We start from the raw sequence: 27,659 nt of genomic DNA, 5'->3' as shown, positions 1-27,659 counted from the left end.
CTTCATCAGGGCTGATTACTGTTATTTGTCACGGATGGGAACTGAAGTAATGCAGGAAGCACAGCACTGAAATTCTCAAGGAAAGAGAACACTACGTGATACGAGAGAAGCTGTTCCCGCTCGTGCTGTTCTACACAAACACATCCCTTTAAAGCAGTCACAAGATAACCGAGAGCTTCCATCACCTGTGTCTGCAGTGCTTATTATTCACTTTAATATTTGAAAGGGGATAATATGAAACAATGGGAGCTCTTCTCCAACTAGTACAATCAAACAAAAGTAAAACGGACGAACAAACAAAAGCCACAGTAGGAAACAAGACTAAGGAAGGGAGACATTTTTCCATTCGAACACAAATGAACTACGTAACTCAAAATGAACCCCACAAAGGTGTTAAGTCATGAGAAACAGAATCTATACTGACATCAGTTGATTAAGGTCACTTATTTCTAAAGCAGAACACTTCATAAGTTATGCTCCCCGACGTATAAATTTCATGCTGAGAATATGACATTCAACAAGATAATAAAACTCAATAAGGCTGATGGGCCTTTTAATCTCTCTCTTGTGAATTAAATATTTACTAAAATAGAATGATTAAAACTCTGTATCTTAAGAGTGATAAATAGACTGTATGCTGAAACATACCCCACTTAATCTTACTAATGGCATAGCAACTATTTTAATTTTAAAGAGCCATTATAGAACGACAGATTGCAGAGTGACGTAGCATAAGGAAAATAAAAGTTGCAGACAGGCAACTTAGCAATATGGTGTCAGATTGGTACACGGCACACACACATAATCCTGTAGTTCTCTCTTAAGGGAAAATTACAGAGCACTGGAATTTTTCTTTTTAATTTACCTTTAGTGGCCATTGAATTTCCAAACACAATTATTTTTTTGATAAAACAGAACATTCTATAATCCAGTCAAATTTTGTATTTTTAAATCTAATCTTAATCATCTATTAATCAAGTATAGGTTTGTAAGTCCCCACTAAAAATGCTTTATTGCAAATGCACTGGAAGAAGATGGCTCTTAGCATTCAATAGTGATTCCGTAAGAAACAATTGAGTGCTGACACTGCTTTCATTCTCCCTTTCTTTTTTAAAAAATAAAAATCTACCCATTATTCAGCCACCATTTTGTAAATCTCTGCTACACATGATCAAGGGAGAATTGGGTGATATGCATACACTTCAAAACTCAAAGAAAGGTAGACATATCAGGCTTGTAGTCTTACTGCAATACCACTAAAACCAATTACTGCAGGGTGGCTGGTTTATATGAGGCAGATTTTAGTTATGTGGTTCTTAACTCTGGCTCCATCCCAGAACCTAGTCTGCGGGACCTAGAACTTCTTTGAGCATCACTGTGTTGGTCTTAGAACAGACGCAATCACTAAGAGTTCCTTGCAAAGTCAGATCCACCCAGACGCCTTGCCAACTTCCTAATCTGAAGAGTACCTTGTGCCATTTCAGTAAAACAGATTGTACCAGCGGCACGTGTTAGGAGCATGAAGCTGTAAATAATACTGAATAGAGGAAAAGAAAGAGTTTAAAATGCTTGAAAACTCTACAAATGGTGCGATGACTAGTTAAATTATAATGGAGTGATCACGGTGCAGTCGTACAAAAATGGAGTCAGGCGACCACTGAGGACCTGGTCTCAGACACATCTCTGCACCACTAAGAACCTGAACTTTCTTTGGACTGTACCAGACCCAAGGACACCCTAGCTGTGTTCAGAACAACTTCTGCCAACTGCTACCTTATGGTCTCATGGTCTCCCCTTGTAACTATGCAACCATTTCAGATTCCAACAAATTTTTTCTTAACAAGCACCCTTATTTCTTGCCAGCTCCAATTATAATTCTTGATAAACAACTCATGCAATGAACTGTTACCTTGTGGTTTTTGCTGTGAATGAAAAATATTGCCCACCATATCAGTAAACAAAGGCTGCTGTGGCCATCAAGTCATTAGCCACTACCGCTGCCCCTGGGGGACTGGAGGGAACTTAGAATGGAGACTAGCAGGCAACCCAGCCTCTGCTGCCACCTGCTGTGGTGCACCTTGAGGGAATTCAGGACCGAAAAGAGCAGGATACTGGCCCTAGACAGCCAGGTGCATATCAAAGGAATGATTTCAATCAGCCCAGACTCTTGCATCTTCCCATACATAGAAAAGCACTAAATTCCTTAACTTGGGATACCTGGTTTTCTTTAATTAAGGGTAGTTTTTTGATGTTCCAACTACCTGGTCTTTGTTGCAAAAAGTCCTATATATCCTGGCTCCTCCCCTACCCCTTTGAAGCAGTCTCTAAGAGACTGCCTCCTGGGCTCAAGTCCTCAGAAAGTCCACCGAATAAAACATAACTCTCAACTTTTAGGTTGTGCATTTTTCTCCAGTCTACATTGCCTTTCTAAGACTCTCTCTCCCATTTTGGAGTTTGGTGGAACACAATTCAAGTGCTTGTTGAATCTGTGTTTCCCAGGCTGCAGCTCAAACAGGCCCCAAATAAACACCTTTTTATTTCAATCAGGTCTGTTTCTAAAATTTTGATTGACAGTTAGATTCAGACTGTGAGTTAAGGTAGATTCTTTGTGACCTCTTTGTTTATGAATTTATATCAAAACCTCTCCAAAACTTTCATTTTCATCTTCTGGAACTTTTGCTTAAAAATATGTCACAACTGGGCAATAATTTCACTTGCTTATTTCCAAATATCTATGTACATTTAAAATATAAAATCGGAACTCTTCTAAAACATTAACTTTTTTTTTAATCCAGGGTTATATCCCAGAATATCTGTAAAGTTTATAAAAATTCTGCATTCCTGGATCCCCTCAGATATCAAGGATAAACTGCATGGGGTCCAAATATACATAGTTTTTAAATGCCCCAGAAGCAGCTCCGATGTGCATTTAAAGGTCACCATCTGGAGGGTGGGGCCTCCTCTCAGATGGCAGAGCAAAGAGCTTTGCAAATCCTCCTCCTCTCCAAAAAACTAGGGCACTGGACAACATTGTCAAAACCAATCATTTTAGGAACCCAGTAACCAGCCAAAGTTGAGCAACTAATGGAGAAGAGTTTCTTCCTGGAAAACTGAGGACTGGTGGGTAAGAAGAGGGGGAGTCTATGGTCTTCCTGCCTGGGGCTGCTCCCACCCCTGCCTATCTCTGTTCAGCCTCTACCAGGGAGGGGCTGCCATGGAAACCGGCAACTTTGCAGCCTGAGGGTCTGACCCCATTTGAGGTGGAAAGTGGAAAAATCTCACATCTAGGCATTGTCAGAAGCACTAGTGTCCTTTGAGGCAAACAAATGCTGATGGCCGCCAACCTCACAGCAGGTCTAAAATTGCACTCCCACAGGGGCCACTCCCCAGGCCAGTGGACTAGCCATAAATGCAGCCGGAAATGAGATCCTGGACATGACAGAGCCACGAGGGCTTTGATCAACTCCCACACATCCTCGGCTGACCAGTAGGACCTAACAGGGCCTGGTGGAAATAAAAGGCAGGGCAAATACGAAAACTCCTGAATTTAAAATATGTTCCCCAATCCACACAGGGCTCCATCAGCAGAGGCTGGAAGCCACACTGGATTGAGCTGTTTGAGCACAACTTCTGGCTGATCACTGACTACACTACAGAGACCCAAGTGCAACCCTAGGAAACAAGACAGACATAAAAGTAAGAACCAAACTACCGTCTCAGGACAAAACTGGAAACATAATTCTACAGAAAGATGAGCAAGTTGCTCCCCGGTTCTGAAAAGCATAAAGCGGCAGAATGAATTCCTATTTGGACCATTCTTCATTTATTCAAGTACTATTTATATTTATCTCAGCTTAGACCAGACAGTGTGCTCAGTGCCCAGTTACAATGGAGAACACGACAGATATGGTTGAAATTAAAGAGTTCATTCTCGAACTAGAGTTTGCTCTTCAAGGTCTCAGGATTTGGGCAGACCACTCTGGTCTTGCACACAGTCTCAAATTTCTAAACGTACGTGGTTTTTATGACAAACCATACTTTAACTAACAAATTTGAAGTAGTCAAATACATAATGAAGTAACTGTAAGTGAGTTTGTTTTATCTGGTACAAAGAAAATAACGTTAAAGCACAACTAAGGCATCTGTGTTCTAGCGTGAGCTCCAGTAGCCTCTGAGTAAGAACACTCTGCGGAGCTCAGCTTCATTATTCATACAGTGAACAAGGCAAAACAGGTTTGACTGAATTTCTAAGCTGATTCCTTGATCTCAAATTCTATGATTATTTGTACAGGTATACAATGATACACATTAACATAAAAACATTTCTAGGAAACCTATCCAGGCTGACTTTAATGAATGCAATCCATCCGTAACTAGCACAGCATTTGTAAACACATTTTAAAAGTGCTATTTAAAGAGCTTGTTTTCTTAAATAGATAAAACACTGCATTTGAAACCTTATTTACAAGATTCGGCGGCAGACTTTATTTTAATATGAGGTGTTGGAGTCAAACTGTGTGTCCTAATATATCCACAAAAATTATGAGGCTCATAATTGCCTAGATTTTATTGTATCAGGAAGATCATGACCTTTGATATTTATTTTTTTAACAAATGTTGTATAGTGATTAGTGTGTCTCAAACATTGTTCTAACCACTCTACACGTATCAATTCATTTAATCCTCAAAACATTCCTAAGAGCCACTATTATTAGCACATCTGTTTACACACAAGGAAACTGAGGCACTAAGAGGTTGACTGACTTGCCTAAGGTACTAGGAGGCAAGGTGAGATTAACTTCCTCTTGGCTAGTAAGTGGCACATAGCCTGGATTCAATCTCAGGTCAGCTGATGCCCAGGCCCCAGCCTTTCATCTACTCTGCCCTGTTGCCAGAGTGTATAAACCTATGCCCTTGTGATGTAAGACAGTACCTACAGAGGGAAAGGACAGCAGTTGAATTCAAGAAAATAACACATCATATTTCCCTTAAACACATGCATACACACACGCATGCGCACACACACAAACCCTCACATTCTCAGACAGCCTTTATATATACACAAAACCAAAGGATAAGTTTGACAGATTTGAAATTTACCGAAAAAGGTATATGTAATATATATATTTTATATATATTTATATATATAAAATATATATATTTATATATATATATTTTACACACATATATAAAATATATATATGTGTGTGTGTGTGTGTGTGTGTGTGTGTGTATAAAATACATATATAAAACCAGAGTAGTGGGGATACAGAAGTTAAGGTTTTAGTGTTTTAGAGTTTTGGGGTTAAATTTCTAGTGCCTTACTTTATTTTACAATCCAAATATGAACCCTCAAAAATGTTCTGTCATCAGCAAATGTGTTGTACATATAACGTCAATTCCACACCACCTTTATGCAATTCCAAAATATGTAGTTTCACAGTTCAATGTGTATATGACAGATACACCCTTTATTTACCAATCTGAAAGAATTACCTGGCTCATTCAAGGAAACTCTCTTACCCCTGCTTAAATTAACATGTACCAGTTTCACCTTCCAGGTCCTTGATGTTGGTCGAATCATTTTAGTCCTCAGGGTCTCTGCTCTCTAATATCCTGTGCTTCTGCCCTTGTCACCCTGCATCTTTGTTCTGTCCACAGTGGCATTTATACTTTTTAAATGCACACTGGATTTCATACTCAGATTCTGAGTCTTCCTTGTGAGTGCTGAGAGATTAATTACGAAGAAGTGTTTGATAACAAGCAAATGTGTTTCATATGGCTGAGATGCTCATGTCAGGCCTCGGAGGCATCCTCAGACACTGATCGAAAGGTTATGATAGAAATCCACTGACCGAACAATGAAAACGCCAAGAGACATGAAATGAGGTGAAAAAGAGGACTTCAGAACCTTCTCATTAGTGCGGAAAACACACAGTGGAGAAGGAGCGCAGGCAAGCGTCACTGTCGCCATGGAAGGACTGCAGCAGTTAAAAGAAAGGTGGGAGCTAATGACATGCCAGATAAGAAGCAGCCCTCTCCGGAGCATCTCATGACATTCCCTTCTGAGGACAGGGAGCCTGTCCCGTGTATCCTGTCATGCTTCTGAGTCAGTCTCTGCAGCAAAGAGACCGTTTCGCTTAAGTTTTTAATTAACGTGTGTCCTTGCTGACAGGCGTTGTGGATGAGGCACTCTTTCCTTCCTATTATGGCTCAGACTAGATTTAATTACAGTGGAAATGAATCAAGAAACATGACTTCCGGCGTAGCACGTTAAATGTCGGCAGAGTAACGACATTAATTTCCTGTTTTAAAGGATCAGAGTCCTCCCATCTTTAGTCTGAGTGATGTGACGTGAGAACGATTTTAGGAAAGAGGTTAGTGACCCAGAGACCCTGCACGCCCACAGGAAGATTGCTTGTTAGCTGTAATTTTTTGGATAGTTGCTTTGTTTGGATAACGACTTAGTTTTATTTCGTGCATATACATAACTACACGCACGTAAATGAACGGTGCCCTTGAAGTGTTATAAACAAAAGGACCAGAGCCCTTTAACTGGGTCTAAATGAGCTAAGGAACTCTATCCTACATGCAGATTACCAAGATCCGGCCACATTCTTTTTTATTCCCTGTAATAAGTAGAGGGAATATTTAAAATTATTTTATCTTTCATGTCATGAGCTCTAAGCCATGGAAATGCACTGTTGCTACTAAATGTTTAGTCCTCCAGCAAAATATGTATTTTTGGGGGAAAAAAAAACCTAAACCTTAAAATGACCTTAAAAGAAAGAAAGTTGAAGATACGTGGGGTACCTTCTCATACAGTCCAGTGCTCGGATGAAGAAGTCCTTGTGTAACTGGTGCTCATCCCTCAAGATGGAGCACTGTTCCAGCGTCACCGACATCGACGTCCTGTCTTTGGCACTTTTACAACAGGTGAAACGAATGCCATTTAGTTTGCGACAAATCTGTAACAGACATATAAACAGCTTACTGTTTATTTGTAGATCACTCTAAAGTGCTGGAGTCCCTTAATCACTTCTTGTCTAAACCCACCAAACTCATGCTAATTTACAGTAGTCAGTTGGTTCACTCTGCCCTCTGGAATGTAAAAACATTACCTTTTCATTTCAAAAGCTGGTGGAATCCATTTAATTTATTTAGCTCTTTGTGAGGTGTGGGGCTGTTGAAGCCATATGAGACAGTAGATATCCAGCAGAGGCAGCAGTGCCCCAGGAGAGGGGACCAGAGCCGCAGGGGATAATAAGTAACAATCACAGTTCAGAAGCAATACCTTAATAGTGAAGGGGGAAAAAATAATCTCTCTTTCCTGGATCAGTCATTTGATTGGAATCTTAAATAGCTAGTAATCTTCTTATTGTACATTTAAAACACCTTTGCTAGTCTCGGTTGTATGTTATGAGATTTCAAACATCCACATGGTGCCAAGTGCAGCAGACAAGGAAACCACTCATCAATGCAACTAATAAGAATAAAGACACCAAAAATGGCCGATGTTAATTGCATATCTACTGTACAATGCTAATAAATGTCATATAGATTTGCTTTTTTAATTTAATTGCACATGAACCCTGGAGGAAGGTATATTAATCTCATTTTACGGATGAGGAAATGGAGGTTTGGATAGGTTAAGTGACTTGTGCACAACAGAGCAGAGCCAGGATGCTAATATAAGTCTACCTAACAAGGACCAAGTCTTTAACATCTGGTCCTTTTCTGTTTCTCTCTGTAATTACTTCTTTTTGTTATTCTGATGTAAGCCAGGAGAAGAATCTCTGAGTGGCAATAATTTACGGTCTCACTGCTTTATGGTTAACAGGTGAATCATTCCATTCTTTACCCAAGCCCATAGTAATGCTCTGATATGAGATACCAATAAGCATCTTTAGCATCAACAATGTTAATCAACATGCACTTAAAATCCATCTAATATGATATCATAAGACCTGCTTTATTATCTGCCAACAAGGAGGACTTAACACTTGCCTGCTTTGAAGAGAGAATATAATAATACAGTTTATCAAGGGTTTTTAACCATGATTTAATTGTGATTTTGATACTTACCTTAGGCTTTTCAAGTCCTTATTAGACCTAAGGTACTTTTTCACTATTTCCAATGTAAATGATTAAAGACATATGAGAGCATGATTTCACCATATTATATTTTTTCCTCTATGAAACTCTAATGCTTTCAAATAAACAGTATTTCAAAATTTAATATAAAATAACAAAGGCTTGACTATATTTATAGTAATAAAATATAGACCTCAATGGCCACTTACAAGAAATGAAATGTAAAAAGAATGGATATTCTTTGAAATGTATGGTCACAATTATATGCAACCATCCTGCAAAGATATTTCATGTTACAAATTTAAAATAAAAAAAAAGCAAGGGCAATTCCATTACAGCAAATAGGTGGGGTCCTGGTTTCTGTATTTCTACAACTCGTTTTGAACTATATGAGCTTAATTTAACATACCTGATTGGCATTTGGTCTTTTGAAATTCTCACTTTTATTTGTTTAAATTCATTCAAGATAAAAACCAAACAGCCTTCCATTTTTCAATTAAAATGTAAGATATTAACAAAAGCAGTATTTCATTAACAGATTTAAAGAAGAGAGGAAAATTAAATAGAGACAGAAATAAAAGTTTTCTGGGGTAGGGGAGGGTATAGCTCAAGTGGTAGAGTGCATGCTTAGTGTGCATGAGGCTTTGGGTTCAATCCCCGGTACCTCCACTAAAATAAATAAATAAAACCTAATTACCTACCCCTCCCCCACAAAAAAAACCTAAACAAAAGAAAAAAAAGGAACAGCAACTGATTAAAAAAAATTTTTTTTAAAAAGAGTTTTGGAAAACGTCAAAGGGAATTTCTATATTTCTTCATTTTTAACAGTATTATTAACGTCCTTGGTTTACAAAAAGGATACCAAAACTCATGTATTAGCTTACAGACATGGTATTAATAATAATAATCAATATTACTACAGAAAGCCAAAATTGTACACTGTAAGTGCTGTATGTTTATCAAGGCAGGCAATTATGCATTCAATAGTAAGCTGTGAGTAAGCCATACTTACTTGGTTGAAATATATATTTCAAAAAAACTTTCAGAAATTTACGGGAAAAATTTTTATATGTTCAAAAGGGAATAACTATATAGACTAGAGAAAATATTCATTTGTGGTTACCCCTGTGCATCCTTCATTTACCAATTTACATAATCATATGATATGTATATAACAGCATATGTCTACTTTCCTAAGCTGTCAGATAGACTTGGTAAATGATCCAACTACTTTTGTGCTATCATGTTATTAGCAATGTAGCAAAAATAACTTACAACCTACCTTTGTGAAATTTTTTGTGAGAATTAGCAACCATAGCAAATCTTGAAAATATAAAGGGCTGCCACACTGGAGAAAGAACTATTATAAATAACCTTCATGTAATGCTAACCTTCATGGTGCTAAGTGGGACCAGTGTAAATGAGCTGTCTGAAAGCAATGTTTCATGCTGTTACCTTTGATGTTCTTCCCTGGGGCTCCAAGAGGGCATGAAGGGAAACTGAAGTAGCTTTCCTCTGCCTTGCTCTTGGTAAATTATTTTATATAGACTCATGGTAAATTATCCATTTCTTTTCCCAGAAGAGAGTAAGTCATATTGGATTACAACTGAAGGGCTGGCAGTAGAGGGGAAGGTTTTGTTTTAAACACTATTGATAGAGAATGAACAGAATATGTGAGAAGCTCCACTGTGAACTCCAAATTACATGAGCAACATGGGGCAGTAACTACAAATACGGCACTCATCATAAAGATATCCAATGTGTGCCTTCCCTGATGAAAAGATCCTTTCCTAGTGAAAGGATCTCTGGGTCTGAATGTTTAACAAAATTCGTAAGTTCATGTGAGCTATTCCTGAACAGTTGCCAGACAAGAGCTTAGAAAACTACAGGCAAAATTTTTCTCTTTCAATCTTATAGAAACCTGAAGTGGGAAAGCAGGTAGATTGTCTACCTTGAGAGAGCCATTAAATGAGAAAGCATCATACAAAATATAGCTCATTACCCCAAGAGCAATCCAACAGGGATAAACTCTATGCCAATATCTAAAGTAACCAATGCATTTACAAGCTCATTAATTTAACAATATGTCCAGGAGCCTGACTGAGGCTGTGAGTCTGAGATCTCATAACCACATTCTTTGAAACCACATGTCTGTAGAGCAGCACTTCCAAACCCTGACTGATACCAGTGATTGACATTGCAACATGTGAGATCAAGAAAATCACTGAGACTTAATTTTAACCTCAAAGTATCAAACACATCCTGAATTTATAAGAAAAGCCAATGAGTAAGATTCTTTCTAGTTGAATTTATCTTCTTCCATCTTGTATTCTAGTCTATTGACAGACTAGATGCCCAATTTCCTGGATAATGGAGAGTGACATCTGGTAACCCAAAGTGCAGCGGTCAAGTCTCTACATAGCAGAGACCCAGTAGTGCTCACTGATCATTAAGGTGACAGGGAACAAGATGGGAGAGGGCTCACCGTTGCAGCCAGCCACATAATTTCTACATTCTTCCTCTTTTTGGCTTGGATATTTTGATGGAGATTTTCTAATAATCCTTTTAAATCATTTTGTTCTTGAAAATGTGAAATGTCTGAAAATAAAAAAAAGGAAACCATGTTAGTACTAAGCAGCCCATGGAGTTTTCTTTAATGTTTGCAAATGCAATTTCTGCAACAACAAATGCCAGTTGGAGCAGAGAGTATCTGAGGATAATCACACTTATTAATCCTTCCAGTTTTACTCTCCACTTAGAAATATGCCTCAGTCCCCCTTATTCCCTGTGGTGTGTAACTGTGGTGATGCCACTTGGTCATAAAATACTAAGGGAAACGTCTTTCACGACGATAGCTGCCTCACTTCAACCAAAGTGTACAACGTGAAATACAACTTTCCACTTTTTCCTACTGAGCAGCTAGTCTGAATCGTGGGACTCTATCAAACTGAATATCTCAGACGTGGAATTTGAAAGTTCAGCTAAAACACATGAAGTCAGCTTCTATAGAGCAAGATTCCTCAATCTAGACAATACTGACATTTTGGGCTGGATAACATTTTGTTGTGGGGAGTGGGCCTATGTTCTGCATTGTAGGATGTTAAGCAGCATCATTTAGAAGCCTTCTCGCTGTGACAACCAAAAATATCTCCAGTTGTTGCCAAGTGTTCCTTAAGGGCAAAATCTATCCTGGTTGCGAATAACTTCGGTTAAGAAGCACGGGTATGGATGGAAAGAGGAACAACACAAGAGGCGATAGTTAATTATATAGGACAACTGGGGAGGGAGCAGGCAATGACTGACTGCCCAGATCTCTACATACTAATAACTAGAGCTTGGGTAACAAATGTCATATGGTTTATATTAAAATCTAAGGCAATGCACATTATGACACAAGTGTCTCTGAGACTCGGTGAGATGGAATTCAAGACTAGAATACAGTGATGAAAACAAAAAGCCTTTGTAAGAGAGTAGTTGCAACAGCACCGTATGGTATGAAAATACACTCTACTGTGGAATCCATAAACTGAGGGATGAAGAATTCCTCAGAGCTTTAAAACAGGAGAGGCTAAAAACAGGAGAAAATACATAAGAACAGTATGAACTACATCTAGGGTATCCAGGCACACTGAAGAAATAAATCCATGATACATTCCTGAATCAGATCACAAAAAATTACACAAATAAGCTTTAATCATAATGAAGCTTGGCACCTTCCAAAATTGTACCAGATGTTTAACTTTATTAAAATAATATTTCTGAGTAGTTCTTGACTTTAGCTCCAAAGAGTAGAGGAAATATCCTAGTAAACTGTACTAGCAATCTGTATCTTCGAAAGAGTGGACGTGATTGGTAAAACGGAACTGTCCATAGAAAACAATCATCTATCATCTTGAATTCCATGACCACAGACTAGAAGAAAGTCAGGTACAATCTAGATTCATACCCTGTATTAGGAAGGTGAGATTCAAAATGTTCATACAAATATATGCATGATTCCACTTTATTGGTTCCGAAATGGGAAAACTGTCAAAAATCAAATCCTTAATATGTTAACTATAGATGACTCTCTTAAGAAAGAGAAGCTTTGACTAAAGATATCGCATTGCTAGGTAGGAGACTATCTAATACAGAGAGATTTTAACAGGACATGGCCCAAGAATAAAGGGAAGGCGGTATAATGGAGAATGCCTTGAAGACAGTTGCAAAACCAACTCAAGACTCTACAGCTCATCAAAGAAAGTAAGGACAACAAGGGTGTCTTCTAATTGATACTTGGAGCACACGAGAAGTAAGTCAGGTCTACCAGCACTGCTCCTAATGTTCATAAATGGCAACCAAAACAAAACCCGAAACAGTCCCTGAATTAGAACTCTAAGCAGCAATTTTAAATTGTGTACAAATATGTTATTAATACAGAAAGTGCCCTTGACATTGCTGAAAGGAAAAAATGGTCATATTAGTAAATGAATCTGTGTAACATGTGAGTGTGCATGTGTGTACATGTTTACCTCTCTTTCTATTTGAATGTAGGCAGAGCTAGATATCCGTTTAGATACTAACAGTGTCCATCTTTAGGTTGTTGGGATTTAGGGTGATTTTTCAACTGCATTTTTTATGTCATTTGGGACCTTTAAAATAGATATGTATTGTTTTAAAATAATACAGTGGTTTTAAGAGCAAGGGAGAACAGAGTAAATATGTTTAACAAAAGGGAAAAAAACAAAGACCTGCTCTCTAGGTCTCCACAGTCTAGTAGGGTGGGATCGATTTTTAAACCATTATTAACTGCAGTAAAGTGTACTGTGGACTATGATACAAGCCAGTACAGGTATGGGGGCCTAAGAAAAGGATTGGTCAGTTTTCTAAAGAATGGTTGGATGTGGAAAGGTTTCTATTAAAGGTAATGCTTTGTCTACAGAGAGCATTTGAGGCCAAAAGAAACATGTCAGCAAAGACATGGACTGACGAGGCAGTACTGTAGAAGCAGGGAGCTTGCAGTTCACCATGTCCTTGGAGGGCATGGTCCCAGAGGCAAGAATTAGGAAGGGCCTGTTCTGCTATTCTGGGATATCTGAGCTTCATCCTCAAAAATGGAAGCACCTGGTAAATTTTAAATATGGACAATATCATTTCTGAGAGGCCCTCAAGACACTTTCTGAAGTCACCTGGTACAAAACACTTTCAAACATTTTTTTAAAGCAATACAGAATAAGAATTTTACTTTCTTTAATGTCCCACAGCAGGTGTGCATACACATTCACCCTTCTGCAACAACACTTTTATAAAATAATATTTACCCTTAGAGAGTACACTGCACCCTGAATATATTTTGTTCTATTCCATCAAGCTTTCTTTTGAGTGTTGGTCCCAACCCACCAAATTGATTTCACACCTATAAGGTCAACACAAAAAACTTGCAAAGCACTGATTAAGGGCAACTCCATGGCCAAGTTGCTTAGGTGACTTTTTCACAAGGTTCACAGTCAGAGGGAGTCAAGTCAAAAATCCAGTCTCCCAACTCCTATGCCAGTAATTTCCCTCAAATCTGCGTTAGCGTCTTCACAACTGGTGGTACAAAAAAGCAATCTAGTATTAACACAGTGGACCAGCTTCTTGAAAATTCTGAGACTCCAGAACAAAGCATAATAAATTTTCAAAATAATTTAGTTTCATAGTTGAGATGGAGATTTTTTAAACAGCCATTTAAAACAGACTATAAGGTTCCTAAAAATAAGTTGAGCAAATGGCCATCTTTTGCACATTTCTACCCCATAAAGATAGTGCTATCAGATACACAGAAATGATATCCGACAGAAATTTCACCCCTTCTCCCCATGGCATGCTTTTTAGAAGAAGGTCATCTTGATGTTTTTAAAATTTCAGCCACTGCTTCTATTTTTGTAATGATGGAACTTGCTTATTCAGAGCACACCCCTATCAGTCCAACACCTTGGCTGCTGCCAATTGTTTTCAACCTGACAAAAATCCTGCAGGCTGTAGAAATTCAGGTCCAGTTCTGGAAAGTAGTAGCATTAATAAAGACTATTACTGTGCATTACTAGGTGAAATTTCAAGATATAATGATCGATCCTGATATACCAACTGAAAATCATGGCATACAAGGAACATGGCTTTAGACTTAGAATGAGTTTCCTACAATGTAAATAAAGCCAATAAATCTTGCTTTTGCTACTCACTCCGGCACTTCTCTAGCACCAAATTAAGACAGAACAATTGACTCTCTATACCAACCTCCATAAGAGCATTCTTTTTTTTTCAGGTGGAGTTCAAGAAAGTAACCAGAAGTTGAAAGGTATAAGAATGTTCATTGCCCTATCGCTTATAATTAAACAGCAGCAAGAAATTTAAATGATCATAAAGAGAACAGAAAAACTGTCAGGTATATGTGTGTGTGTATATGTATGTATGTGTGTGTGTGTGTATATATATGTGTGTGTGTGTATATATATATATATATATATATATTTTATATATATATCCCTGACAAGAAATATTATATAATAGGCCAAATGAATAAACGTGCTGTATATATCAACAGATATATACTAAAAACTATGGAGCAAAAAAAAAAAAAGATTCATACAAGATAATAGCAGCAATATAAAGTTAAATGTACAAAACTGTACCACATTTTTATGGATACATACCTATGCAGGAAAAATATGTATGAGAACATAAAGCACCAAATTCAAGGTACTGATTTTCTCAGAGAAGGGAAGGTGAGGGATAGGAACCATAAAAGGTACAAAGGGGGCTTCTACTCTGTCTATAAATAGTTGTTTCTTACAAAATTTCTGAGACTGAGTGATGGGGTCCCCAGTGTTTGTACTTTATGATCTGCTCCTTCTTTTTGTTTGAAACATTCAATATTCTTTTTAAAGAAAGCACTGAGCCAAGATTCCAGGAAAATGGCTTCTAACGCTAACTCCATCCCTGCTTTGACGTGTGGTCATAGGCGATTGCTTAACCCTCTGTCCTTAGTTTTTCAACTGCAAAGTGAGGACAATGACCCTGACACGCTTCATCGACTTGTAGTGGAAAACAATGAGTAAAAGTCTTGGCAGAAGAGGCTACATTATTAAATTCTGTGTCAACTCTGAAAAACAGAGGCAGACATTCGTCCTAAGGAAGTGTACATAGCCTCAGATAGGAAGCCTATTTTCTTAGACAAAAGCCTGAATTTACCCAAAGTAAGAAATAGGCTCTCACAGACAGATGCATAGATGATCGTGACCTCAAACATTCACAAAGCCGGTGACTATCCTCTTGCCACTCCCCAATGGATCAGAAGAGCCAAGTTCAAAGTCCCTTTGTAGTGTCTGTTTTTCCTTGCTTTGTCAAATGGGATTTCTTTAACAGCAGTTCTGAACATGACATTGATGTGACTCAAAGGCAGGGAGGGTCTGACAAGTGAACAGGAGTGGGACCATGTGCTTCTACGTGCTCTCAGCTCACTGAGCTGTGATGCTAAGGAGGCCAAGGCAACAGCTTCATCACCTCCTGGTCAAATGATTTTATGCAGTTAGAGAATGTTCCAGCATAAAATGAAAATTACAGCTGCCTTCCCGTCACCTGTTCCACCCATCTTCCCCTAAGTTGCAGGCACAACATTTACAGAGATCAGTCACACCGAAGTCAACTGGTATATTCCCGTCCCCTTTGAAATTAGGATGAGTTCAAGGAAGAAAACCTAAATCTAAGCCAATCAGTTTGACTCTGACCTCAGAAATTGTTTCAGGGTTATGTAAGTGATCTATGCTGTTCCTCCTGAGTGAAGCTCAGGACTCTATAAAGGGGAAGAGGGAAGGAAAGCTCTCTTTAGCTTTGTCCGAGCATACAGTTGAGAGTGGGAATAATTGCTCATGCCAGCAATCCCTTCATCACAAAGGGACTAGATGTAGGATAAAGTCAACAATAAAAGTGACACAGTGGTGAAACAGGACAGAGAAGTGTCCTTTGGTACTGCTAAGCCACTGAAACAACCCTCTCTTAAAGGGTGGCCTGCCTTGCCACTGAAATGTCCAGTTTTGTTAAACAATGCCTGTTTGAATGAGGGTTACTGTCACTTGCAACCAAAAGCATTCTAAGGCAAATACATGGTTATACAGGCGTTTTTAACATTGACCAGCCATAGTGCAAATGTGTCCTGTTGTTTTAGAGATGAGAAAATGACAAGGAAGAGTATTTATGGAAAGCAGCACATCAGTCACTTCTACAGTGATGGTTTTAAAACAGGGCCCCACGTTCTTTGACCCTCCTTCTACTGAGAGATGGAATTTTTGTACCTTCATCTGGAAGCTGGGTGGGCTTGCAACTGTCTTGACTAATAGAATATGGCACAGATGATGCTATGTGACTTCAGATGCCGGGTCATAAAAGTATGTAGCTCCTGCCTTATTCTCCTGGAATTTTGCTCTCTGTATTCCTTTTCAGGAATCTTCTAAGAGCTGAGGCACTATGCTAGGAGAAGCCTATGTCACATGGAGGATCCCATTTAGTTACTCCAGTCAGCAGCTTCAGCTGAGCCCAGCCTTTGAGTCATCCTAGTCCAGATGACAGAACGTGAGTGCAGAAGGCTGAAGATGACTCCAGTCACCTAAGGGGCCCCAGCCATTCTTCTTTTCAGCTCAGGTCCCAGATATCATGGAGTGGAGAGAAACCATCTCCACCCACCCTGTATGAATACCTAACCCACAGGATCTGTGAGCACGAATAAAATGATTCTGACTTTATATCAGTAAAGATGGGATAATTTATTACTTAGCAATAAATTACCAGAACAACTACAGTAAAAACACCTTAGAAGGGACTGTGCTCTTAAGTAAGAAAAAAATGAACATTTGAAGAACAATGATTTCACAGTCCACTCCAGTTAGTACTATATGCTGTAATACCAAATTTTTCTATAATTAATTCTGAAACAATAATAGCTAAATGTACTAGCAAGCAAATACAATTAGGTGAAAGCCATTGAGATGTCTTAAAATTGGAAATTATGCTCTTTTAGAGGCTGTAAAATCTTGAAAATTATAAAAGAAAAAGCCCCACTGAAACCAGCTTTACTTAAATTGTATTTCTAATATCCAGTTTTTGAAAAAGGCAATATAAGAAATCAATTATCAAACTCCCAACCTGATCAGAGCTGAATAATATTTTTGACCTACACATTTTCATTGTTTCTTCTTATGTAAATTTCAAGGTTGCATCACTCAGAGCAAAGGAAAAGACAAACTTCAAAACTAATTGTTCAAATAAATTAAAAGCCATGTTTTAACAATTCTTTTAGAATTTCCTCGCTCACTATTGCACATTGAAGGCCATGAGACTTGGATTGTAGAGAGAAGCGTAGAATTATAAAATATTAACCTTTTTCCTATTTTTTTAAGAAGCATTCATGATTTAATTTTAGAATCTTCAAACAATTTAGAGTCATGTCAAGGGTAAGGAGATAAACTGTCGGTAGGTGACTCTCAAAAATGTAAGTTTTGCTCTCCTCAAGATACTGGTATTAATTCAGGTCAAATTCAGATATTTATCTCCAAAGGGAAGATGAGTCCTAAGATTTCTAACACCCACCTCCCTTCTCACTGTGGGGGCGATGATCTTATCCTAACAGTGATGAGTTCCAAAATGAAAAATGTGCTTTTCTCAAAAGATTACCAGAAAAGCAGAGAATATGAAAAAAGTTCAATAAGGTTACTATAGATAGCTATTTGAAGGATTACAGACATGACTGAGAAGAAAAGAGGCTACTGAATGGAGGAGAGGCAAGTTAGTTCAAATGGTAGGAAGAGCTTTACAATCAAATTTAACTGGATCAATAATAAGTTTGTATACAGGAGAAATAGAACTCTCTTGAGAAGCTCAAAGTGCACATAATCATTGTCTTCTCCATCTTGCTAACATTTGTAAGTGCAGTGTGGGTGTGACATCTTCTCATCACAGAAACTGGCACTGGAAATACTAACATCCTTTCTCTGGTGAGATAATGGCAGAACGTACTTTCAAGTGCAGGTATATACATATTAATTATTCTCAGTTAGCTGATAATCAAGTGGAGGCATTCACAGCATCAAGTCATTCACCCAAGTGAACTTCCAGTTGAATTCCTATCTTTTGATTTTATGCCATTTTGGGCAGACTTATTAGACTGGTTTACTGGGAGTCCAGCCAATCTTTAATAAGTGAAGTCTGAAGCAAGGAGAGCCCCAGTGAGAAGGAAAGAATGTACAAAAATGTAAGGATGGCTAAAAATCTGAGTCTTGACCCACACAAATTTGAGAACAGGGCTAACCAAAATAACTGATGTGTCTAATTTGTGAGGACCATGTAATAACATGGAAGATGCAGGGATCGATGCTGAGTTGAACAAGGAGGTGGCCATTTGTATGTGTGTATTTGAGTACGTGTATGTATCTTTGTTACTTGCAGTGTTTGTATTTGCTGCTCTGATCCAGACCACAAGTTAATGGGCACTAAAAGACTCTGCCTGTGGTTTTATGCAACCATAGAAAATTAAAATTGAGTATTGTTTTGTATCACTCTTCTTTTCAAAAAGACACAGGAGTGCTTCAAAAGACATCACAATTAAATAAAGTATTTTTAATCTTTACCAGTATTAAAAATTTCAAGAGGTAAGTGCATCTGAGTTTTTTATGCAATGAATTGAAAATAAATTTGTAATTATAAAAATGTAGAAATTATAAACAGAAAAATCAAAGTCTGCTGCTGGAAATACTCTAGTATTTTTAAATCTACAATTTTAAATTTAGAAAAGCAGAAGCCCATAGACAGCCATGGAAGAATAGCAGTGGTGAAGTGATAAGAACACTGAACTGGGAGTCAAAAAAATCATAGAATTTAGCCCTGTTCTCCCATCAGCTAGGTGTGTGAACTTAACAGAATCTATCCTGAATCCCAACCCCTCATAATAAATGATAGGGTTAAACTAGATCAGTATTTCTTAAGCAATGTCCTGAGGAACACTTATTTAGTAAGACGCTCATGAATATTTCGTGCGTTTTTTTGTGTGTTTGTGGTGGTCCTATTACGCAATCAAAATGCTATTTTAAATAAAATTAAATAGGTGCAGACACTATAGATTAGGGTTGGCAAACTATGGCTGGCAGGCTAAACCCAGCCAATTCTGTGTTTTTATAAACACAGGTTCATTAGAGTTCAGCCAAGTACATTAATTTACATATCGCCTATGGTTTATTTTGCACTACAATGGCTGAGTCAAAGAGTTGTGACAGATCATATGGCCTGCAAAGTCTGAAGTATCTACTTTCTGATCCTTTACATTAAACAGTTGATGGCTGCACAATAGACCTTCTGAAAACTTTCAGTGTGATAACGTCAATTCCAAAATCATTTGACGATAGAATTCTTTTATTCTCCAACAATTATTAGCAGAAAGAGTGTTTTCTGGAATAGTTTAGATTAGATTATTTCCAAGATCCAATTGTTCTCTGATTCTTTAAAACATCCAACTAAATAACCCAATTTATCCCATTTATTCCATTCATTCATTCAACAAATATTTATAGAGTATAATGTATGTGCTAGACAATGTTTTTGGTAGTTGGAGTATAAAGTTAACAAATGAACAAGAAGACTTGTCCTCATGGAGCACACATTCTGGGGAGGAGATACAGCCAAGCAAGGTGTGTGACATACTGTATTCTACCTGGTGACAGATGTCATGCAGAAAAATAAAGTGAGATGTGGACCTGGGCATTGGGGCTTCAATTTTAAAGACAGTGGTCAAAAAAGTCTTATTGAGAAAGTGACATTTGGAGAAAGACTTCAAAGGAGGTGAGTGAGCAACCATATGGGGGAAAGCATTTAAGGCAGAGGAAACAGCCAATGACAAGGTTCTAAGAAATAGCAAGAGGTCAGTGTGGGGCAGAATGAAGCAAGTTAGGGCGAGAGAGGAGGAGAGAGAAGTCAAAAGATCGGATTTTTTTTGCCAGATTATTCGGGGCCTTAGAGGCCTTTGTAAGAATTTAGGTTTTAACTCTGCAAAAAAAAAAAAAAAAAAAAAAGATAGGGGGTTATTGGAAGATTTTGAGAAGAGACATGATTAGGTTTTCATCTTTAAAACGTCATCTTGGCTGCTGTGATCAAAGAAGACAGAACGGTGGGTGGAGGGAAATAGCTCAGTGGTAGAGCACATGCTCAGCATGCACGAGGTCCTGGGTTCCGTCCTCAGTACCTCTGTCAAAAATAAATACATAAATAAAATAAAATTTTAAAAAGCCAATTGTTCTTTTTAGAGAAAAGACTGAATAACATTGAGAGCAGAAATAAAGAGACTGGGAGGAGGTTTTGCCATAATCTGGAAGCAACAATAGCACAGATTTGCACAGAGGTAGCAGTACAGGTGGACAGAACTGGTCACACATTTTGAAAATACAGCCAATGAAGTTTTCTGAGGGAATGAAAGTGGGATGTGAGAGAAAGAGTCAAGGGTAGCTATGTTTTTTTCTTATCACAGCAATAAAAAGTTGGAAATGATAAAAACTGAAATGGGGAAGATTATGGGAAAAGCAAGTTTTTATTGGCACATCAGGAACAGAATTTGAGGTGATGAGAGACACACATAAGTTCAGGGAAGAGAGATGGGCAGGTGATGTAGGTATGGAGGGGGATAATTAAAGGATGGCATTTAAAGCAATGAGACTGTTCAACAGGGGAGCAGAGTAGACATCCATGCACTGACTCCTGGTACTCTCAACATTTAGACGTCAGAAAGAGAATGCTGAATCAGTAATGGAGGTTGGAACATGGCAACCAGAGAGCAGGAGAAATCACAGAAAAGGGTGGTGGCCTGGAGGCTGAGTGACGAAAGAGAGAAAAAACCACCATGTCAAACCTATTACTTGATCAAGTAGGATGAAGACAGAGAACTGAGCATTAATTTTAACAGAAATCCTGATAAAAACAGTTCCAGTGAAGTTATGTGGACCAAAGGCTGACTACAGTGGGCTTAGGAGAAAATTGGGTAGAGAATAATTGGAGACAATAATCTTCAAATTCCACTTTTGTCTGCTCTTTGGGGAACATTTCCAACTTTAAAGAAGTCCTGCATTATAACATAATTTTCCCATGTACTGCCAATACATTTTACTCATCTTTCTGTATGTCTATGCAATGCCAAACATATGGATAAAATGTGAAAAATTCCTCAGCCATCTGAATGTTTCCAAATACACATATGTTTGAAATAAAATCAGCAAAATATTTGGATGACTAACTGGATTTTTCATTTGTATATTTGGATGTCTACATAGTATCAAAGTCGAGATGTCTGTAAAACAGAAATCATTATTGCTAATTTAATTATGTCATAGTAACTTATAGTTTCTATTGGAAGGATTGTCATGTGTTAATTTAAGAAAATCCTTATATCTTCTTTTACTTTATATCCTCAAATTTGTTAAAAATACAGAACATTTTATAATATTCAGATTATTCTTTGTGCTTAGGAAACTTAGACACATGAACTTACCTTGACATAATAAATCAAGGTAATCTTGCATTGAACAGAATCATGAAGACAGCTGAGTTGCTTTATATACACATTTCACGTAGGTCGATAAATGTTAAGCAACAAATAAATAAAAGATACAATAGATTTACTATTCTGAACATTTTCACTTTCTTTCACATTCTTGCCTAGAGTACTAGTGAAATGCAAAACACAGATTTACAATTTGATAGCCAAATCGGTAACATTTTACAAATCTAAGCCAGTAGTTCTCAAATCTTATCGTGCAGTTAAACTACCTGGGGACTGGGGAGGTGGGATCTTGTTAAAACACAAACTGCTGACCCCACGTCCAGATGTGGATTTGTTTGACATGACTCCTGCACGCGTAAAAGGTGGGGAGAGGTGATGAGTGGCAGAGAGGTAGGCTGTGCTCATCGACTGCCGGTTTGCTCTCATATCTACCTGAACCTTTTCCCATTCTGCTCTTTATCACAGGTAGCCTCACTTCCCAGGCTACTTGCTGCCCTTTGATCCACAATTAAGTGTGGACATGAGGATTAAGGGGGTGATTAGATGGAAGGAATAAGCCAGAAGCCAGTATATTTCTCTCCCGATCTCTGTTTCTTCTGCTGCTTCTGAAAGTGGTCATGGCTTTTCCATGGCCACAGCTCCCATGGGACAACATCTCTGTTCATGGTCCCAGCTTCTGCTGGACAGCCCCTGCCGAGAAGCTGGATCTGGGGGCCGATGGGGGAGGGGGCGGCATTTGTGCTCTGGTGCCACTATATCTGACCTAGGTCCCTTTAGCACCTGGGTTACCCGTTGCCAGGTTCCTGCGATTGCTAAATGCTGGGTGGCTGCATCACCCTGGTAAATTTCTCCCAGATTTCTTCATGTTTATCTCCAATACTCTACAGTAAATTCTGAGAATGCTTGTTTATAGGACTGGGCTCCGACTAATATGGCTACTAAGAATTTAGTATTATTTTTCATTTGACCACAGGACGATCTAGGCTAGCAATCCTGTCTAATTCAGACACTCTTCTCTACATGATCTTGTTTGCAGGTGAATCATAGCCTGGCCTCATCCCCAAAGTTTATAGCTGAGAGGAAGCAGAGATAAAACAGACACTGGGAAAAGGGAGAAAGGTGATGTGGCAAAGGGTCTACCGGTACTTTTTGTCACCTGCAGCGGAACCTCAGGTGACAGAATAAAAAGTAGCCTCTGATGTCACTGTTCTGTGAATGTTGAGAGGCAGTCCTAATGTTCAGAGAAGGTCTCTTTATATAAATGTGAACGTTTCGGAGGAAATCTAGTATTACCACGAGGGGGAGAAAGTTTAGCAATTTAGAAATTTACTTTGAAACCTGAAATAGTTAACCTGTATCAGAAAGTCCCTTTGTTAATCAGAAATACTCAGATTGTTGAAAGCCTTTTAGTGAGGTATGTGCATGTGTGCTGTGTGTGTGTGTGTGCGTGTGTGTTGTATGTGTGAGTGCACGTGTGTGTGTGCAGTCGCCTGTCTGTGCACGTGCTTGTTAATGTCTTTGGAGATCGTTGCTTTACCTCATTTCCTTACTTTATACATTTATTTCCAGAGCCTGCTGAAGACTGGGGGGCCAGGCTCAGTTTGGATGGCAGTCTAAGGATAGAGGGCTCTGAAAAGCAGGAACAAGAAACACCCATCATAACTTATTTTAAGAACTGAAAGCAGGTTCAAACTCATGGTGGCAGTGAGCCTGTTGTGAGGGTCAGCACACGTGGGCTTCAGTTGTAAAAGGCGAAAGATTTACACGATCTGAAGGGGAGCCAGTTTATATGGGCTTCAGTTGTAGGTAAATGAACAGTAAGTGGATTAATATTCAGATGCACCCTTCTTTGTCTGCAGAGCATCGCCAGTCTATGCAGCACAGAGAGCTGTCAATCAATGTCAGTATTGATTTCATCCCACACTTTCTGGTCTGCAACAGAGCTCATAAAATAACCACTAACAGAAAAAAAAATCCACTTAAGTAGCCTTGATTTTTGTTGATAAACAGGGCAACTCTTCTCTCTGATATTCCAAGAACTCAATATTCCAAGAACTGATTTGTATGCTGTTCCTCAGTGATTTTATCCATTTGTAACACAAGATATCTATTGGCATGTGATAGTGACAGCTCTTCCATCCTCCCTGGCACCGAGCAGTACAGAAAATCCAACAGGGTGACAGGCTAAAAAGTTTGCCAAGACTGAGGGCTGGTTTCTTCCAGAGCACATTATATATCATAAATGCAGCTAATTTTGTTTCTCAGCAACAGTGTGATGTGTATCAATTTATAAGCTCATTTCACATGAAGTACAACTACGAATGACACCTTGGTGGTTCCATTCTTTTCATTCCTTTCAGAAACAATATCCAATGATTTCATTCAGGAAAGTATTACCACATACTTGTTCTAGAAAAATGTCATCTTGATTTACTAGAGAGTTCTGCCTTAAGTTTGAAAAACTGGCTAAATTTTCAGTGGCAATATTTTTAAAAGACAAAGTATTAGACTTTGGGGGTGAGTTGATCCATTCTCTGATCTGACAAAAGCCAGTTTTAGATATTCAACATTGTATCCATAGTGAAGCTTTTCTTTTTCTCTACTTCTGGGAAATCTTCTCATTTGAAGGTGTCCCAGTGGAGTCCTGCTACTCTCTATTTCACATTATTTTGAGTTTTAATATTTATTATCATTTTCTTTGTAATTTTATCCTTAACTGAACCAGCTTTGCTCCTTTGATCTATATTTTTTTTAATGAGAGATAAGTCAAAGCATGAAAAATAAAAAATGTTAACTGAAAATATAAGTTCGAAGAGCACAGAAATAATAAGTTGCACTAAATCTTAGCTCAGCAAAACTAAACATCAGAGTGCATGGTGTGCATGTCCAGCTTTCATGAATGATTGTTAAAAAATTATGTTAAAATAATTTGATAGACTATCAGGGAAAACCATGATTGATCTGATTTTGAAAGTTAGTACTGTGGATGTGAACAAAATCTTTTTTCAAGGCCTTTTCCTCTAAAGCCATCATGGGAGGGCCGTGGGAGACCTGACGACAGGGGTGGACCAGCCAGGGTCAGACCAAGCTGAAACTCTCTTTGACTCTTTACAAATCTTCTGTACTCAGAACACCATCTTAAAGAATTATCTGGGACTTCTTGTTGGAATTCTTCAGGTATTAAAGGGCTTCAGTCAGGCATGGCAGATTTCTTTCTCTAAAATCCAGAATACTATTTTTTTTCTCTCAAGTAGGGTTCTGTCTCTGCATCATATGGGAGGCCCAGTCCTCTGTTCTCTCTTGCAGCCCCTTGCAGGCTTTCTGGATAGTCCGGGGGCCTCATCATTTTGCTCTTCTCTAGAACGTCGAGGCAGGGTCAAGGGCATGTGCTTTCCCCAGCCACTGCCCTGCAATTTCCATTTGTCTTTATAATTTCCACCTCTCTTGGGAAAGCAAACCGAAGAGAAAGAAGGGAGAACAACCCTCTCCTGTGATTCTGCTGCTTCTAGCCTGCATTTTCATTTCTCTCTTTCTGTTCACTTTATCTTAACCGGGTGGCTTTGACTCTGTTTTTCTACTTGCATAACAAGAGTTCTCTCCTTAACTGCCTGTGACGTGGTTGCATCCCATGCTTTTACTAGAACTACTCCACGGAATGCCATCCAAGACTCTTAACCACAATCCAACAGGTTCTCTTTAGTCCTCATTCTCCTTTCTTCATCAGCACATCTGTTATTCTCGCTCACCATCTCCGTCTTGACATTCTTCTCATTTAGCTACAGTGCTGCTCGATGACCCTCCATCTCTAACGACTTCTCCACATTCTGTGGGTTCCTTAGTCCCCCCTTCCCTATACTTATGAATGGTCTCCTCCTATCATGTATGTTATCTCATTTCCTATGTGGAATACACAGAAAATTACTTAAACAATTCCTTTAAAATTATCCATGAAATCTTATCTTTTTTTTTGTTTGTTTCTAAAAATGGCAAGAATGCATAGGATCTTTTCTTTTTCTTAATGCAGATGTGAAATCTGCAGCAATGCTTAACCACACAATGAACGTCAGAAATGTTCAAGGAGAAACCAACCCTTTTTGACCAACAAAAGCAACACAAACACAACTAAATTATTCACAGAAAGGATCAATACCACAAAACTGCAACTAGTATTCTTGAAAGAGATTTGAGTTAACATAGATTATTCCTGGATCACATCGAGTCATTAAACTATAAGCAACTAGGGGCAGAGATTGTATCTTATTCATTTTTCATCACCCATAGTGACAGGCACAGAGTTTTCCACATAACATGATCCCCAGCCATGTCTGCTAAATTGAATATGAGAGTTCCAGCAACAATTGCCAAAAAAAAAAAAAAAATACAGGATGAAATATGACAACAACATTTTACTTACCCTCATTACAAGCCTAAACTTTTTTTTCCCCTAAACAGTATTTTGTGGGCAGTTGTTATGCTACAGTTGATGAAATATTATATGCAAGACAGGGATATCAAATATTGTGGGGAAAATTTACAACTGCTCACAAAAGGTCCTGCCTGATATTCCTTCTTAGCTCACGTGCTAGACCTACACCCTTACAGCACTCACATGGGAGTCAGTAGTGGCAGCATCCCATTAGAACTGTACGACAATATTCAGAAAGAGGGCAAGAGCAGGGCATTATTTTCAGAGAGAGAACAGAGATTTGAGATTATAAACTGACACTTGATCACTCCTCATTTAAAGGAGAGAGGAGGCGGCACTGCATCTGCTCCTTCCATCAAAGTCAGGAGCCCCAAATCATGTATGAGCTGTGACAGTGACTCTAAAGCATGGAGCAGTGTGTGCTAGTGATGTACAGCAGGACTTAATTTTATTTTGCTCACCCCAAACTGAAGTGTCTTCATGCTTCAGGTGGGTACCAAAGGGGCCTTGAAAGGTTTCTGAGATCATCAAACCCATCTGGAAGATCAGAGCTAGAAGAGAGAGAAACATGCATACCTGCCCCACAGGAGTTTCCCCAGTTGATCAAAGGGGCCAGGGAATATCACAGGTAGGGCCTGAGGGGAAGTACTCCTGATGATTTACTGTGTCTCAGCGTCAGGGCAGCAAGCGTAACTGCCTCAGAACTGCATCGTTAAGCCAAGAAAATGTGAAAGGAGAAATGCACGACACACAGTACAGGGACAGAGCAAACGGACCTCCCCATTGTCAGCAGCTCTGCCTGACACCAGCATCAGCATCCATCAATGGATCGATTGATCTATCAATAAAATATTACATTTCTTGATTTAGAAGAAGTTTCAGCAAAGATCTACAAGAAAGGGATTGCCCGCTCCTGGCTTCCTCCTCTGCAACAGGCACTTCGCAGTTCTAGACGCTATGAGTCCTCCAGGAGAGGGGGAGAGAGGGAGGCCATTTCTCCCTACCAAGCTTTCCACTAACAGCCTTTCTGCAGATGCAAGGAAGATGCAGGGGAAGGACAGTAATTCTTGATTTTGATTGAATATTTCTTCCCAATGAACTTGAGATTTTTATTTCTTAATTTTTTTCCTAAGGAGATTTTTACTTGTGAAAGGAAAATAAAAATGGAGTCAGTATCATTAAGAGAGCTGACTAAAATGGAACCAGGAGGCCACTAAAGAAGTTTGATGCACACACATCTTAGTCTGGATGGCCTCTGACCGTTTGACCTGATGAAGCCACCCAAAACACCTGCCAGAAATTCAAGATACTTATGGGAACCTCACCCTAAAGTAATTCGTGACAGCCTGTCTATTTACTGGACCCCTACCCTGAAACAATGTGTGACTCCTTAAAGTCAAATATTTCCTGTCTTGTGGTCAGAGTCTATCACAATTCTGAACTTGAGATTTTTAAATAGATTAGCATACAAATCACCAGGCCACAGTGAACACACCAGAAGGAAATGAGGTGCTGTTGTTTGGAAACTTTAATTCTACTCCCCTCTCAGTTACTAACAACTCCCAAGGGGGGCGTGCTCAGTAAAGCTGA

The 27,659-nt window shown here is 38.7% G+C and overlaps 1 protein-coding gene across 10 annotated transcripts in view; it reads right to left on the bottom strand.

The window, feature by feature from the left end:
* The window catches only part of INPP4B (inositol polyphosphate-4-phosphatase type II B), a 687,800-nt gene that overhangs the window by 66,669 nt on the left and 593,472 nt on the right, over positions 1-27,659 (bottom strand). For 8 of the 10 annotated variants that reach the window (XM_074378080.1, XM_074378065.1, XM_074378058.1 and 5 more), the window contains 2 exons: positions 10,580-10,692; positions 6,814-6,968 (listed from right to left, as the gene is read on the bottom strand). In XM_074378080.1, the coding sequence (XP_074234181.1) occupies positions 6,814-6,968; positions 10,580-10,692 (268 nt within the window). Of the gene's footprint in view, positions 1-6,813; positions 6,969-10,579; positions 10,693-20,662; positions 20,958-26,530; positions 26,621-27,659 lie in introns of those variants that run through there. The other 2 variants (XM_074378084.1, XM_074378087.1) reach the window with 2 other exon arrangements.

This window comes from Camelus bactrianus, chromosome 2 (assembly GCF_048773025.1).
Source record: "Camelus bactrianus isolate YW-2024 breed Bactrian camel chromosome 2, ASM4877302v1, whole genome shotgun sequence".
In the NCBI taxonomy this organism is placed as follows: domain Eukaryota; kingdom Metazoa; phylum Chordata; class Mammalia; order Artiodactyla; family Camelidae; genus Camelus; species Camelus bactrianus.
The sequence above is the reverse complement of the archived record's forward strand: the minus strand, read 5'-3'. Positions and strand labels throughout refer to the sequence as shown.